At 46.9% G+C, this 16,153-nt stretch overlaps 1 protein-coding gene across 1 annotated transcript; it reads right to left on the reverse strand.

Moving 5' to 3' along the window:
• Nucleotides 1-4,183: 4,183 nt before the first annotated feature.
• On the reverse strand, nucleotides 4,184-7,185 carry CMA1 (chymase 1). Its single transcript, XM_080809430.1, has 5 exons — nucleotides 7,078-7,185; nucleotides 6,260-6,410; nucleotides 5,395-5,530; nucleotides 4,913-5,167; nucleotides 4,184-4,516 (listed from the first exon to the last, which is right to left on the reverse strand). Exons 1-5 carry the CDS (start codon nucleotides 7,130-7,132, stop codon nucleotides 4,373-4,375), a joined length of 741 nt encoding a protein of 246 aa, XP_080665556.1. The 5' UTR covers nucleotides 7,133-7,185; the 3' UTR covers nucleotides 4,184-4,372.
• Nucleotides 7,186-16,153: the final 8,968 nt, after the last annotated feature.

Below are 16,153 nucleotides of genomic sequence, written 5' to 3' on the forward strand. Positions count from 1 at the left end.
AGATATAATTATTTTTTAAAAGATTTTATTTATTTATTTGAGAGAGAGAGAGAGAGAAAGAGAGCGAGCAGGAGGGGCAGAGGGAGAGGGAGACAGAGAATCCCAAGTGGACTCTGCACTGAGTGTGGAGAAAGATGCGGGGCTCAACCCCATGACCCCTAGATCACAACCTGAGTGGAAACGAAGAGTCCGCTGCTAAACTGACTGCATCACCCAGGCACCCCATATAAAAGATATTATTTTAAAGAGTTGGCTCACACCACCGTGGGAGCTGACAAGTTTGAAATCTGCAGGTCATGCCAGCAGGCTGGAAGTTCAGGTAAGAGTTGAAGTTGCAGTCTTGAATCTGAATTCCTCAGGGCAGCCGTCTAGAAACAGACAGATTTTCTCTGTCACAGTCTTGAGAATTCCTTTGTAGGGAACCTGTCTTTGCTCTCAAGGCCTTCACCTGATGGGACGAAGCCCCCTGCATTATGAAGGCTTACTTAAAGTCTACGGATTTAAAAGATTTTTTAAAAAAGCTTTTATTTATTTAGTTGAGAGAGAGAGAGAGTGCACGAACAGGGGGAGGAACAGAAGACAAATAGACTCTGTGCTGAGCAGGAGCCCAAGGCAGGGCTTGATCCCATGACCTCAGTGGAAACCAGGAGTCCGATGCTTAATGCACTAAACTACCCAGGTGCCTCGCAAAGTCTACTGACTTAAATGTTCGTCTCTTTGTAAGGATAGGCTACAGTCGTCCAGTGGCAGCTGGTCCTAGGGCCACCATGAGTAGTTGTCTCTCTCCCCTGGTATCTATCCCCCATTCCCTTCCTGGTCCACTCCTTGGCAAACTTCTGTTGGTTTAAATTGTTTACCCACTAGGGTAACCTATACCTTAATCTCTGTGGTTCCTGGGCTTTTTTTTGGGGGGGGGGGCGGGTAGGGTTGCTACAGCTACATGTTTTAGTTGTTACTGGACAGAAGCCCCAAGGTATGCCTCACACTTCTCCCTGCCCTTATTATGTTGCAAAGCCTCTATCTTTGTATAATAATAAGGGTGAGTTATCCATGCCAGTGGGGTAAGTTCATTGTAGCCTAGGGATTTGCTCGCCATCAAGACAGACTTGACATGACAGCTGGCAGCCATAACTTTAGATTTTGTGGAACTTTTAAGATATCCTCAGTTCTGGGGGCACCTGGGTGGCTTAGTGGGTTAAAGCCTCTGCCTTCGGCTCAGGTCATGATCCCAGGGTTCTGGGATTGAGCCCTGCATCGGGCTCTCTGCTCAGCGGGAAGCCTGCTTCCTCCTCTCTCTCTCTCTCTGCCTGTCTCTCCACCTACTTGAGATCTCTGTCTGTCAAATAAATAAAAAAATAAAGTCTTAAAAAAGATATCCTCAGTTCTGGTGGAAGCAAATCTCCCAGGCTATGCCTGGGAACCAGGATTTTTTTTTTTTTTTTTTTTTAGATTTTATTTATTTATTTGACAGAGAGAGAGAGAGAGATCACAATTAGGCAGAGCAGCAGGCAGAGAGGGGGGTGGGAATCAGGCTCCCCACTGAGCAGAGAGCCCGATTCGGGGCTCGATCCCAGGACCCTGGGATCATGACCTGAGTTGAAGGCAGAGGCATAACCCACTGAGCCACCCAGGCTCCCTGGAACCAGGGCTTTTTATTCAGTCGGTGTGATCACAGTCACTTGATGTCCCAAGATCAGATACTCAGTGTCTGTTAGGGTCCTTCCACGGACCCATGGTCCCACAGCTCCCATCCTGCTGCTTCAGCTCGAGCTAGTGGAGACAGAGCTTCAGCCCTTCCTCTGTGTTTCTGTAACCACTCCTTACCCAGCCCCCTTCATGCCAAAGGGACAGTGGTGGCTTCATACTGTTGCCAGTTCTGGGGTACATGATCACCACCTATTGGTTTCCTCTTTCCTTTGCACATAGATCCTCCGTTGGACTTTTCCTAAATTTTCCTAAAATACCTAAATTCCTGTTCCCTTTGCACATAGATCCTCCATTGGACTTTTTCTAAATTATGCCATCTGTCCCTGCTGGGACCTGACAGACAGACCCTTTGAGATAAAGGCCCAAAGAACACACTGATGTGACTGTTTCATGGCCCAGAGGTGGCGCTGATGATGGAAAACTTGCAGTTGGTCATGCTGCCTTTTCAGAGCCTGCAAGCCCAATGCAGATAAGGTCATGTGTGAGATGAAAATCAGAGAAGATTGTCATCAGGAAAACCATCACGAAAATTAGCAAAGATCTTAGTTTCCTGGCTACCCCCGCCCAATAATGCAATCTTTTCCTAATTGATGAGGACATTAACTTGAAGTAGTGCACCCAACTCCTCTTCTGGGGAGCCATGGTGTTTCATAGCCCTAAAGCCAAGTGACAGAAACAAAAACACAAAATTTCAAATACTTAAAATATCCAGGTAAGTTGAAAGTACTCTTAAGGTTGAGTAAGGACAAAAGGTTTTCATCATTTAATCAAAAACATAGACTCAGTAGGGGCCCCTGGGTGGCTCAGCCAGTTAAACATGTGACTCTTGGTTTGGGCTCAGGTCATGATATCAGGGTCCTGAGATCGAGTCCTACGTTGGGTCCACACTCAGCAGAGAGTCTGCTTGAGGTTCTCTCTCTCCCTCTCCCTCTGCCTCTCCCCTGTTCATTTTTTCTCTCTCTCTCTAATAAATAAATCTTAAACAAACAGACAAACAAACAAAACATAGATTCAGTAAATAATGGCCCCAGTCACAAATTGCATAATCTGGGCAGAGATCTGTTAGCTTCTAAATCTCTCATGGCCTGGTGGAGGGATGTTCAGTCAAGGGATAGTTTACAGTGAGAGGAGAAGTCCCAGGTCTTCCCAGGAACAACAATCCTGTATTACACTGACATTTCGAATTTTCCCACATGACTGAATGTTTTTGAAAACAAATTTTTAATGGATTCGAAATATTCATTCATAAGAATTTACCATCTAAACTTTGTTCCGTGGCCGGGATTCCAATTTTTCAATTTTTTAAAAAAGATTTTATTTATTTATTTATTTATTTGACAGACAGAGATCACAAGTAGGCAGAGAGGCAGGCAGAGAGAGAGGGGGAAGCAGGCTCCCTGCTGAGCAGAGAGCCCAGTGCGGGGCTCGATCTTAGGACACTGGGATCATGACCTGAGCTGAAGGCAGAGGCTTAACCCACTGAGCCACCCAGGCGCCCCTCCAATGTTTCAATTATTAACGATGCAGAGATTAAAATCTTTATTCCTGAATCTTTGTGTAAGACATATCTCTGATAATGTCTTAAAGACAATTGCTAGAAAGAGTTGCAGGGACTTGCTATACCCTCAGAAGCCAGGAGAACTGTCAGCCTCAGGCTCCCCTTGTGCCCTTCCCCATCCTCCTGCCCTGGCTTCTGTCCCCCAGCCAGTCCCTCAACAGGCAAGACCTTGTGTTGGGTAGATGCTAGGCTTTTGACTTCCTACCGGTTTGGGTGCAGTCCTTGTGGCTGGGTATTGCCCACACAGAACTTGAGAAGCTATCCCCCCTCTTATCTGTTCTAGCTCTCTGATTTGCAGCAAGAAGTGAGAGACAATCTTCTTTGCATCTCACATTGACACAGATGGTAGATCTTTTGCATCTCACATACACAGATGGTAGATCTTATCGAGGTGGACCATAATGAGGGCCTTATGTGGCACCAACTGCCTTCCCTAGATCACATATTTAAGTCAACAGTTCTCACTGAGGATGATTCCCGCTCCCCTGCCCCCTTGGGGACCACTTGGCAATTCCCTGAGAAACTTCTGGTTGGCTAACTTAGTGGGGAGGGGTGCTACTCTTGGTAACTAGTGGGGAGAGGTCAAGGATGCTCTAAACATCTGACATTTTTGCTTGTGATTCACACTGTTCTTAGTGGTTCTCAATACCTAGAGGTAAATCCAAATTGGTGTAGAGTTGATGATTACAGCGAGGATCTAGTGCAACATCTTTAAGTTGGAAATACCGATCCTGCCTCTCCAGGGATTCTCTCTCTCTTCTTTCTTTCCCTAATTTTTCTTCATTATTTCTTTCCTGTCTCTCTCACACTTATGCCCCCCTCCCACACCCCCATTCCTTCCCAAGCTTGTAGGCTGCCCATGCTGGGGGCTGGTTGCTCTGTGTCGGGAGAAGGAGCGCCAGAGAGAGGACACATGCTCACGTCATGAAGCTGGGTCTTTATTGAGGTTTACTGAGGACTCTGTGACCTGGAGGAGCCCTCTTGGGTCTGAGGGATGTGGTAGGGTCTCAGCAGAGACCAGAGGCAGCTCTGGAGAAAGTGGTACAGAGAACCTGCTCAGGTCTGGTTCCGGATTTCCCCTCGGGCTGGCTCAGGCTCCCTCCAGGCTTAATTCTGCTTCAGGACCTCATTGATCCAGGGCCGGTAGTAGGAGATTCGGGTGAAGACAGCAGGGGGCTTTGCATCCAACTGTCCATAGGAGACAATGCCCTGGGCCACCCCAGCACAGAGAAGAGGGCCCCCTGAATCTCCCTGTGGGACAGAGGGGTGGGGGAGAGAGAGCACACAGAAGGTGAGCAGGGAATTCATCCATTCCTGCCTGTGGGTCCCAGTCCTGAGTCACAGTGAGACCTCGGGTCAGACCCAGCAACCCTGGCTTCTCATGGGGTTATACATCTCGGTATGATGGCCCTTTTCCCTTTCCTTCTTGCCACCCCATGTGTGCAGTGCAGCAGCCTGGGAGGGATGGCCAAGAGCCTGTGTGGTGGGGTGGGGGGTAGATCTGCAGAGGGGCAATTCCAGTTCCTTAGGCCTATATGATCTGAGACCCTGTCACTGGCTGACAGTCTTCCCACCCCATCTCCTTCCAGGAGATGTTCTGGACCCCAAACAGTGATCTGTGGGAAAGAACCCGTGTCGGATGGTCACCTCAAATGCAGTTTTTGTCTTCCTGGGATTGCCAACACACAGCTGGAGGTTGTGGTTGAAATCTCTGTACTGTCTGCAGGCCTGGGGATCCATGAGCCTCTGCTTCACCTCCTGCAGAGTGTCGGAGCCTGTTCCGTTCACTTGTCTTCTGCCCCAGCCAGCCACCCGGCACATCCTCCCGGGTGGGATGTAGTTGAACTGGGGTGGAAGGGGGAGCGTCCCCACGGCCAAGGTCAGGTTGGCTTTTTCCTTCAACTGTGAAGGGCACGAGGCGTTGTCAGTGCTAGAAAGGGGTGACGGGGTAGTTGGAGGAAGTCAGGGGAGGACAGGGCAAATTGTTTCCCATCAGAACTACACCCAGTGGGGGTGACTTGGTGGGGTTGGAGTCCAGAGGCAGGCTGGGGATATTTCAGGGCAATGAGGACCTGAAGGAGAAAACTAAGGGAACGGGAAGTGGAGACGGGGGAGAAAGAAATTATCACCTTCAGTAGCATGATGTCATGGCGAATAGTAAGGTCATCGTATTTTGGGTGAGGGAATTGTTTTATGACCTTAAGCTTCTGCCATGTGTCTTCTTTCTTTCGTATGTTATGGGCTCCGAGGATGACCGTTATGGAACTGTGGTGAGGGAGAAGAAAGGACAAGGAGAGACAGTGATGGTCTCCAGTTTCTCCTGGGATGTGCCCACTCTGAGGAAAGGGAATTGGAGTCTATCACAGTTATTGGACTTTACCCAACCCCCTTTTCCTGGGCCACTTGTGGCATTTGGGGGGCTCAGATTTCACTCAGGGAACAGGGACAATTTCCAGGACCTTCAGGAATTGCTGGGGACTGAGCTGGCCATGGAGGATCCAAGGGACAGGGTTAGCGCTTGCTAGTTCAGAGAGCCCTTTATGAGAGCCAGCCCTCTGGAGCAAGAGATGCCAGAGGAAAGAGGGAGGTGGTGGAGTCCCTGGTAGGCCTTGTTCTCAGCCTCCCTTGGAAAAGATGGGTCAAGTCCCTGACAACTAAAGGCCAGTGTTCTTGGAAAGGGCAGGGAGAAAGTGGCCTGGAAAATTGGGTGGGTCCCTGAAGGTCACATATCTCATTTGTTGGGGGCGGGGAGATGGGAACTACTTTTAGAGGAAGGACACTTGGCTAGAGCCTCCTTTTTCCTTTGCAGGGTTGCTGAGCTCACAGTGATCAAAACATCAGGGCATCCATCAATCATGGGAACAGTTTCCTTAAATTCGAGTCTTGCCTCTCCCAGTCCAGGGACTCTTCCTCAGGCTGCCCAAGTGTGCATCCCTGGCTGTTACCCTGGCTGTTTATCTCTCTCTGGAGATAAACAGGACCCTGTTGTGTCACCTTCCTGCACAGTGAGCGGCTGTCAGCACAAAGTTCCGTCTTATCAGGAAACCACCACAGGACATCAGGCGATTCTGGGGAGTGGTGATTTTCAGGAGGGCCATGTAAGGGCGGGAGTGTGGCTTGCACTCTGTGCCCCCGATGATCTCCCCTGGAACAGAGAGCCCCCAGGGCCTGAACACAGAGAATGCATAGGCTGGGTTGAAGTTGGGAAAGGCTTCTCTTGAATCTCATCCTTACCCTGTACTCTGCCCGTCGTCTCCCTCGGAACCCCGCTGGTATCTGGTCTCCCCATCCACAGCCTCCCATATAAATTCTCATTCCTTTTTGCAGGTATATCCAATCTGGCCGCAGATGCCATTCAGGCATTTTTCACCTCAGATTTCCCCTGCTCCCATGCTGCCTGTGCCTTAATGCTCCTCTGTCCCTGTGCAGGGCAGCTCTCCAGGTTCCTTGATCACCTCTCCACAGATCGTGAGCAGCATCACAGAATGGCCACATTACAAGGTAAAATGTAGTCAGAGGATGAAGAGAACATAGGACCTTCTGCACAGTATCTCACATTATAGCACGAGGAGATGCCCCCTCTTCCTCCCACCTGTTGCGGGCTTTCCCTGGTCAGTGGGGTTCTTTGTCCCTGGGAACTACCCCAGGCTGGGTATCCACAGAGTGTGGGTGGGCATACCCCAAGTGGAACTTTGTTCCGGACTCCTGCTGTGAGATCCTGCAACCTTGTTTAAGAGTCAGCTATCTTCAGACTAAACTTCGTTTTGGGGGCTGATCCTGCCGCTTCCAGAGGGAAGAACCCCAAGACTCACCAGCTTCAGCTCTGCAGCATAGAAGGAGCAGCAGGGGGAGGGGAAGAAAATGCATCTTTTCAGAGAGGGTGCCCCACGCAGATGCTGCTTCTGTTTTCTGGTCTTGGGTTTTATAACTCCAGCAGTGAGTGACGGGCTGGGCTGGTAACCACAGGAACTGTGGCGTCATGGTTTCTTCTCCCATCCTAAGATCAGAAGTTCCCTCCAAGTTACCCTCTGTTTTGCTGGAGGTGAAGTGGAGGCCTGACCCCCAAGTTCTGGTTTCCAGGATGAGCTTTCAACCACGGTGCCTTATCTGGGCAGCAGGGCTGGAGGGATCATGTCTTTCCCAGGTAGGACAGTTAAAGGGTCCTCAGAAACATGGGTGGGGAGAGTCCTTATGTGGAGCATTCAGAAACATATGCACTTTTATGGCCCATAGTAGGAAATGCATTTTGCAGAAGGACCGAATGCACATACACATGTGCGTGAGTACATGAGCACAAATATACACATACAAATTAGAAATTTTGGGAAACAATAGTTATCCTTGTCATGTGCAGTGCTTTCATTTTTCATTCCACCCTGTTCCACTCCATATTAAAATATGAACAGCACCCCACTTAATGGATGATTACCTGCAATTTGAAAACCATTGATCTGGATCTTGCACTTCCTTTGAACCAAATGTTTATTGGCAGAAGATCCATGGAGAGTAGATGTGGGAAGGGAACAGACCATACCATAGGACTTTACACATATTATCACAATAGCAAATGGGATTGGAATTCAGATTTTTTAAAAAAGATTTTATTTATTTCTTTGACAGAGATCACAAGTAGACAGAGAGGCAGGCAGAGAGAGAGGGGAAGCAGGTTCCCAACGGAGCAGAGAGCCCAACACGGGGCTTGATCCCAGGACTCTGAGATCATGACCTGAGCCGAAGGCAGAGGCTTTAACCCACTGAGCCACCCAGGTACCCGGAATTTGCATTTTTTGAGAGCCTATGGATCATTTAGTGTCCCAGCTCTTAGATACATTCGCATAATGACCCTGTGAAGTAGGTATTCTTAGCTCAGTTTTATAGATTGGCTGTTGAGGCTTATGGTTCAGAAATAGATTTTCCTGATTCTAAATCAAGGGTCTTCTCTGCTCTACCACCACAGAAAAACAGAGAAATAGAGCCCCACTAATGGGGATGTAGATGGAGAAGAGCGGTTTGTTCTGGGAGCCAGGTGTTCCTACTCTCACATTCAAACTTATTTTGCTGAAATAGAATGTACACAGATGTTGGTACCAGAGGTTTTACTCCACAACAAACTCAGAAAGCACCATTACTGTCATTTTACGAATGTAGGATTGAGGCTCAGACACATGAACATGAATAAGATCATAGAACTCATAATTATTATGACTGGGTTTCAAGCTTCATATCTGTTGTTTTCCCTAAACTTGGAGGAGCAGGGGGTCCAGGGAAGAGATTGGCAACAGGTAGAGTGTCATTTCTCTTGGAGGTTTATTTATTCATTTAAAGATTTTATTTATTTATTTGACAGAGAGAGAGAGAGAGAGAGAGCGAGAGCGCGCGAGCGAGCACAATCAGGGAGAGCCACAGATAAAGAAGGAGAAGCAGACTCCCTCCTGAGCTAAGGAAGCCTGACGCAGGACTTGATCCAAGGATGCTGGGATCATGACCTGAGCCAAAGGCAGATGCTTAACCAACTGAGCCACCCAGGTGCCCCTGTCTTGGAGATTTAGAAGCCATTTAATTCAGAGATGGGGAAGCTCAGGGGAAAAAACACGGTCCCCAAATCATTCTACCATACCCTTGGTCTCAGCTTGGACTTGTGACTGGAGTGATTTGTTCCTTAGTATTGTTAGGTACTCAGTTGTCCTAAACTCTCACCCTTTCTGGAATAATTATATTTACACATATTTGTAATGTCTGATGAGTCCCTGTACTAATTTTTCACTCTCTTTGTCTGACAGATAAAATATGGAATGCCCAGGGGTGCCTGGGTGGCTCAGTCGGTTGAGGGGTAGAGTCTTGGTTTTGGCTCGGGTCATGCTTTTGGGGGCCTGGGATTGAGCCTCGAATCAGGCTCTGTGCTAAGTGGAGAGTCTGCTTGAGGATTCTCCCTCTCCCCCTGCCCCTCCCCCTGCTCACGAGCTCGCTCTCTTGGATAAATAAATAAATATTAAAAAAAATACAGAATACCCAGTTAAATTTGTATTTCAGATGAACAACAAATCTTTTTTTTTTTTTTTTTTTAGTATAAGTATGCTTCAGTGTTAAATGAGGCATAGTGAAATAAATTGCCTATCTGAAATTCAAATTTATCTGGGAGTCCTACATTTTATTTGCTAAAAATGGCAACCTTCCTCTGAGCCTTCTACTATCAGCAGAACAGAGGAGAATCTGGACCTGGAGAAGTCCTGTCCTGTGGGCTTGCCCCCGTTGCACCCAAAATCAGAGGAGTAAACAAATGAAGCATTTCTAGTTTTCACTCATGTAATGAGAAGTTGAGAGGTAGGTAGTCCAGGGCTAGTGGGATTGTCCCACAGCATCATTAAGGCTCAGGTTCACCAACATTGAATTTTGTTTCACCTGTACTGGTGGAGGGCAAGAGAATGAAATAGGTACTGCTCCAGTCAGGGGCCGATTTCAGAACAAAAGAGGGTACTCTGTCCATATTTTCCTCCTTGCTCTGTCATGTGCATATTTGCGTATTTGAACCGATTTCCTTTTTCTCTGCTTTCTGCCTTCCTTCTGTTATTTTATATATAGGATGCTGTTGGTGGTCAACCTTCGGCTGAGTCCACAGTTGGGGGGTCTGAGTAAATTAGAGCTGGAATGGGTATCACTGGAGATCCTCTCCTTGGAGCTGAAAGCAGTAAGTGCGGAGACGGGCTTATTTCAGTTCTGGGGACTGTAGAACCTCATTTTCCTTTGTACAAGAGATAGTGAAGATTACTTTCAATGAGGGCAGTTTTGTTTTAGGAAAGTTACCTGTGGAGAAGGAGTGTGTGTTCACGTTGGGCAGCTGAGTGATGGACTGTAGTGGACATAGGGGAATGTCCTATATTAGGGAAATTCCCAACCCAGATTCTTGCTTTCCTAAGGTGGCATCCGTAAACTTCCTTTCTCAGATTCTCTTGCATCTAGGCTCCGGTCTTGTGACTGAGACTCTGCCAATCAGATAGGTAGGTGTACAGTTTGAGTTAGAAAGCTGTTACCCAAGGGAGCAGGCACCATGTGGAGTTAGTTTTTCTAGTGAGGGTGAGTGGCTGAGGGGTCTGGTTTTGGGGGAAAAATTAGTTATGGTTCAGATGTCTGGTGCTGCCCACAGAGTCTGGGCCACGCCCATGGGCTGTGAGGCCTTTGTTGAACAATCCTGCGGTGTAGTTCGCCATTGTTTCTGGCTGCATGGCCTCCATATCTGATTCCACATGTCTGAAGAAGATACTGACTCTTTATAAGGAAGATTTTACTACTAATCTGTTGTTACAACATGAATGTGTGGGGAGGGTAGTTAAGTGATTTCCCCATTGCTGAAGATGATAAAGCAGAGGTTGGACAGTCTTCTTTAAGATTCACAGTTAGCGGATAGGAAAGGGTTGCGCCTGATAAAAAAGCACTGGCGTTTGATAACGGTGTTGTTCCTTAGCTACGGTAAGGCTGAGGGATCATCCCTTCTCCGTGTTCCTGAAACATTGATGATCTGTACTATCGTTCACTTTGACATTCAAGGCATACAGCTGGCTTTGCGGTTCGATGGGGGGCTTGAATCCTGCTTCTGTCACTTAACGAGCTGTCTGACCTTAGAAAAGTCCCTTAAGTTCTCAGCCTTAGTTACGACTTCCATGAAATACAAAGAATGAGGGGAAACAGGGCTTTTGGAGAATTAAATATGTTGTGAGATGAAAAATACCACAGGGTCGGTCCTTAAGAAATACTGATTTTCGCCCTTTGTGTTATCTCTTGTGCTGCCATGTAACCATTAGATGGGTAAGTGGTGACCAGGTCCTCATGGGGGCTACTTATCTTTTCCTCTAAATCCCCCTAAACCTGTTACAGAGGAAGCAGGTATACCAGACTCCAGTCATGTTCTGCTTTGTACAGTCTTGTTTTATTCTTTGAACTTTGAGCTGCCTGGCTGTTTCTTAACAACCTTCTCTGAGTGATAGCTATGGGTTTCTTGACTGAGCACGTGATAGAGAGTGGTTTTAACCCTTCAGTTGCCATGTAGGTTTTACGGCGGCTGTAATCTTCCACACCTGTTGATGTCTGTTGTGAGAACTGCTGTGGAGAGGGACAGCTGATGGTCTGGGCTTGTGCCATCTTGCATCCGACTGACACAGCAGTGTCACAGAGCAGGCACATGGTACATCCTTTGCAGCATGGGCTGTATTTTCCTGAAGCAAGCTGGAGCTCACTGGGCTTGCCTCCTTCTGTAGGTGATGTTCTTGAATAACCAAGTTTTCTTTCTTTTTTTAAAAAAAATTTTAAAAAGGATTTTATTTATTTGACAGAGAGAGACACAGCAAGGGAGGGAACACAAGCAGGGGGAGTGGGAGAGGAAGAAGCAGGCTTCTCGCTGAGCTGGGAGCTGGATGCGGTCCTCGATCCTAGGGCCCTGAGATCAAGACCTGAGCCAAAGGCAGTCGCGTAATGACTGAGCCATCCAGGCACTCTAGTTTTCTTTCTTTTTAAGTAAAATATTAAAAAAAATTTAAATCCAATTAGCCAACATACAGTACACCATCGATGGGTCCGTAATCAAAGGAGCGAGACTGATACAAAGTGAAGGTCAAGCAAAGCTTTATTTTGCGCCAAGCATCGAGAATCAAACAGACTGGTTGGGCCCCCCTCTTACAGAGAGGGCGACCCCTCCCTGCTTTACCGACTAACTTTTAAAGGGCAAGGGCCGTGTGGTAGAGCCTGGCCACACACAGGTGGCCAATGAGATTGCAACACACAGAGAAAGCTGCATAGTCATGCTAGGTCACACACAAGTGACCAATTGAATCACAATTTACCCTACGTAGATATTTGAATTAGCCTATCACCTTGGTCAGAATTGGCACCCAAAAGGCGGGGCCCACACTCCTTGGTAGCTAGGGAGAGACAGTATGTGCGCCCCACCGATTGGATGTCTCCACCTGGCCTGACCGTCACACCCTTGTATTTGGGCTTTGTTACCTGGGACTGGTTTCCCAGACTTGCTTTTAAGTAAGTCCCTCGGTGGTGGGGCAGGGTCAGTTTAAGTTTTACTGCGAAAACAACAAAATCACTGTTTAACTGGATGGAATCGCTCAGGCTAAATAGGCCCTTACACCATTAGTTTCAGAGGTAGAGTTCAATAATTCATCAGTTGCGTATAATACCCAGTGCTCATCATATCACGTGTCCTCCTTAATGCCGGTCACCCAGTTACCCTATCCCCCCACTACCTCCCCAACCTTGGTTTTCTTAATTTAACTGCTACTAGTTTACCTTCAGTATTTGCAAAGTAATTTGCAAGGATGTAAGCTGGTTGAGTCTACTATACTCTAACCTCTACTTTCCTGCGACAGGCTGGTGTTCGAGAAGGGAAAGTCTTAGGGAGCCCCTTCTCATGAGTTTGGGCAAGCTCTTTTCCCTGGCTGTTTCTCCTCTGGCCCCTGGGATGCTACCACACCCCCACCGCTCTCAGCATTGGTCAGGCAGGCCAATGTCTTCGGCATCTTGGAATTAACATTGTGGCCCTGGTGGCCTTATCTTTTCTGGGTGGGGTCCGGGAGAGACAGGAGAGGCAACAATTGGTATTTCCGTTCAAGGGGTTGCTCATTTAATCAATGGGTGTTGCCCATGGGAGAGTCAGCGCCTGGAGGCTCAGCCCTGCTCCTCAGTCTCCATGCTGCTTCCTGTGGGCCATGGTGTCAGGGTGTGTTCCTGGATTCGGAGTGACTTGTCTTCTGATAGTCCTAGAGTGGCCTGCTGTCCTCTTACTACTTTCCACTGGGGTCACCATTCTTTGTTGAGGATGTCTCATTTGTCTTGTTTGTTTGTTTTTTTTTCCCTCCATGTCCTGTGCTCTTGGTTGCAAGGAGATTCCTTTTGTTCCTTGAGTGGCAAATGCTGCCTAGCTACAGGCCAAGGCTGGTGAGGCTGTCGGTAGGTGTGAGGGGAAGTTACACGAGACGTCAGAGACACCTGGTGTACAGCAGCGGCAGCGCAGGGGACGCCAGCCCTCCAGGTGCCCCCAGAGCTTTCACTGCAGCTGCTTCTGCTGAGGGATGTTGGCGTTGTGTCCAGGTTTTTGTAATTGTGAATAGAGTTTCTATGAACATTGGTGGACAGGTTTTTGTGTGAACTTCAGTTTTCTTTTCTGTAAGATACACAGCCAGGAATAGGATTCTAGGTCATATAATAAGTATATATTTAGTTTTCTAAGAAACTACCAAAGTATTTTCTAAGGTGGCCATACCATTTTGCACTCCCCCAGCAATGGATGAGAGCTTGTGTCGGTCCACATCTGTGCAAGCCCTGGGTATTTTCAGTATTTCATTTTATATTCTTTCTCTCTCTCTCTTTCAAGATTTTATTTATTCACTTGACAGAGAGAGACACAGCGAGAGAGGGAACACAGCAGGGGGAGTGGGAGAGGGAGAAGCAGCCTTCCTGCTGAGGAGGAGCCCGATGCGGGGCTTCATCCCAGGCTCCTGAACCAAGACCCAAGCCGGAGGCAGATACCCAATGACTGAGCCACCCAGGCACCCCAGTATTTTCAAAAAATATTATTTACTGATTGATTAGAGAGAGGGAGCAGGAGCAGGGGGTGGGGGCAGGTCAGGGGAGTGGGAGAAGCAGACTCCTTGCTGAGCAAGGAACCTGTGAAGCGTGGTGGCAGGGGTGGGGGAGAGAGAGTGGGAGGGTAGGGGGATGAGGGGTGGGTGGGGGGCTCGATCCCAGGACCCTGGGCTCATAACCAGACTGAAGGCAGACACTTAACCAACTGAGCCACCCGGGCATCCTTCAGTATTATTATATTTTTTACTATGACCTTTTTTTTTTTTTTTGTATATTAACATATAATGTATTATCCCCAGGGGTACAGGTCTGTGAATCATCAGGCTTACACATTTCACAGCACTCACCATAGCACATACCCTTCCCATTGTCCATAACCCAGCCACTTTATCCCCCACCTCCCCACCCCCCCCCAGCAACCCTCAGTTTGTTTCATGAGATTGAGTCTCTTATGGTTTGTCTCCCTCCTGATCCCATCTTGTTTCACTTTTTTCCCTCCTTACCCACCATGACCCTCATCCTGCTTCCCAAATTCCTCATATCAGAGAGATCATATGATAATTGTCTTTCTCTGATTGAGTTATTTCACTTAGCATGATACCTTCTAGTTACACCCACATCATTGCAAATGGCAAGATGTCATTTTTTGATGGCTGCATAGTGTTCCATTGTATATATATACCTTATCTTCTTTATCCATTCATCTGTTGATGGACGTCTAGGTTCTTTCCATAGTTTGGCTATTGTGGACATTGCTGCTATAAACATTGGGGTGCACGTGCCCCTTCTGATCACTACATTTGTGTCTTTAGGGTAACTACCCAGTAGTGCAATTGCTGGGTCATAGGGTAGCTCTATTTTCAACTTTTTGAGGAACCTCCATACCTTTTTCCAGAGTGCCTGCACCAGCTTGCATTCCCACCAACAGTGCAGGAGGGTTCTCCTTTCTCCGCATCCTCGCCAACATCTGTCGTTTTCTGACTTGTTAATTTTAGCCATTCTGACTGGTGTGAGGTGGTATCTCATTGTGGTTTTGATTTTTATTTCCCTGATGCTGAGTGATATGGAGCACTTTTTCATGTGTCTATTGGCCATTTGGATGTCTTCCTTGCAGAAGTATTTGTTCATGTCTTCTGCCCATTTCTTGATTGGATTATTCTTTGGGTGTTGAGTTTGGTAAGTTCTTTACAGATTTTGGATACTAGCCCTTTATCTGATATGTAATTTGCAAATATATTTTCCCATTCTATTAGTTGTCTTTTGGTTTTGTTGACTGTTTAATTTGCTGTGCAAAAGCTTTTGATCTTGATGAAGTCCCAATAGTTCATTTTTGCCCTTGCTTTCCTTGCCTTTGGCAATGTTTCTAGGAAGAAGTTGTTGCAGCAGAGATCAAAGAGGTTGCTGCCTGTGTTCCCTCAAGGATTTTGATGGATTCCTGTCTCACATTGAGGTCTTTCATCCATTTTGAGTCTACTTTGTGTGTGGTGTAAAGAAATGGTCCAGTTTCATTCTTCTGCATGGGGCTGTCCAATTTTTCCAACACCATTTGTTGAAGAGACTGTCTTTTTTTCCATTGGACATTCTTTCCTGCTTTGTCAAAGATTAGTTGACCATAGAGTTGAGGGTCCATTTCTGGACTCTCTATTCTTTTTTTTTTTTTTTTAAGATTTTATTTATTTATTTGACAGACAGAGATCACAAGTAGGCAGAGAGAAAGGCAGAGAGAGAGGAATAGAAGCAGGCTCCCTGCTGGGCAGAAAGCCCCATGTGGGGCTCGATCCCAGGACCCTGGGATCATGACCTGAGCCGAAGGCAGAGGCTTTAACCCACTGAGCCACCCAGGCGCCCCTGGACTCTCTATTCTGTTCCATTGATCTATGTGTCTGTTTTTGTGCCAGTACTATACTGTCCTGATGATTATAGCTTTGTAATAGAGTTTGAAGTCTGGAATAGTGATGGCGCCAACTTTGTTTTTCTTTTTCAACATTCCTCTGGCTATTTGGGGTCTTTTCTGGTTCCATATAAATTTTAGGATTATTGGTTCCATTTCTTTGAAAACATTGAGGTATTTTGATAGGGATTGCATGAAATGTGTACATTGCTTTAGGTAGTGTAGACATTTTCACAGTATTTGTTCTTCTAATCCATGAGCATGGGATGTTTTTCCATTTGTTTGTATCTTCCTCAATTTTTTTTCATGAGTACTTTATATATAGTTCTGAGTACAGATTCTTTGCCTCTTTGGTTAGGTTTATTCCTAGGTATCTTATTGTTTTGGGTGCAGTTGTAAATGGGATCGATTCC

This window comes from Martes martes (assembly GCF_963455335.1).
Source record: "Martes martes genome assembly, chromosome: 7".
In the NCBI taxonomy this organism is placed as follows: domain Eukaryota; kingdom Metazoa; phylum Chordata; class Mammalia; order Carnivora; family Mustelidae; genus Martes; species Martes martes.

Bases quoted from the DNA above. Each gene is read 5' to 3' on its own strand.
- CMA1 (XM_080809430.1), bottom strand. From the start codon at position 7,132: ATGCATTTTCTTCCCCTCCCCCTGCTGCTCCTTCTATGCTGCAGAGCT. The intron at 6,411-7,077 runs GTGAGTCTTGGG...TCTCTGTTCCAG, and splicing joins ATGCTGCAGAGCTGAAGCTG to GGGAGATCATCGGGGGCACA. The intron at 5,168-5,394 runs GTGATAATTTCT...TGCCCTTCACAG, and splicing joins ATGACATCATGCTACTGAAG to TTGAAGGAAAAAGCCAACCT.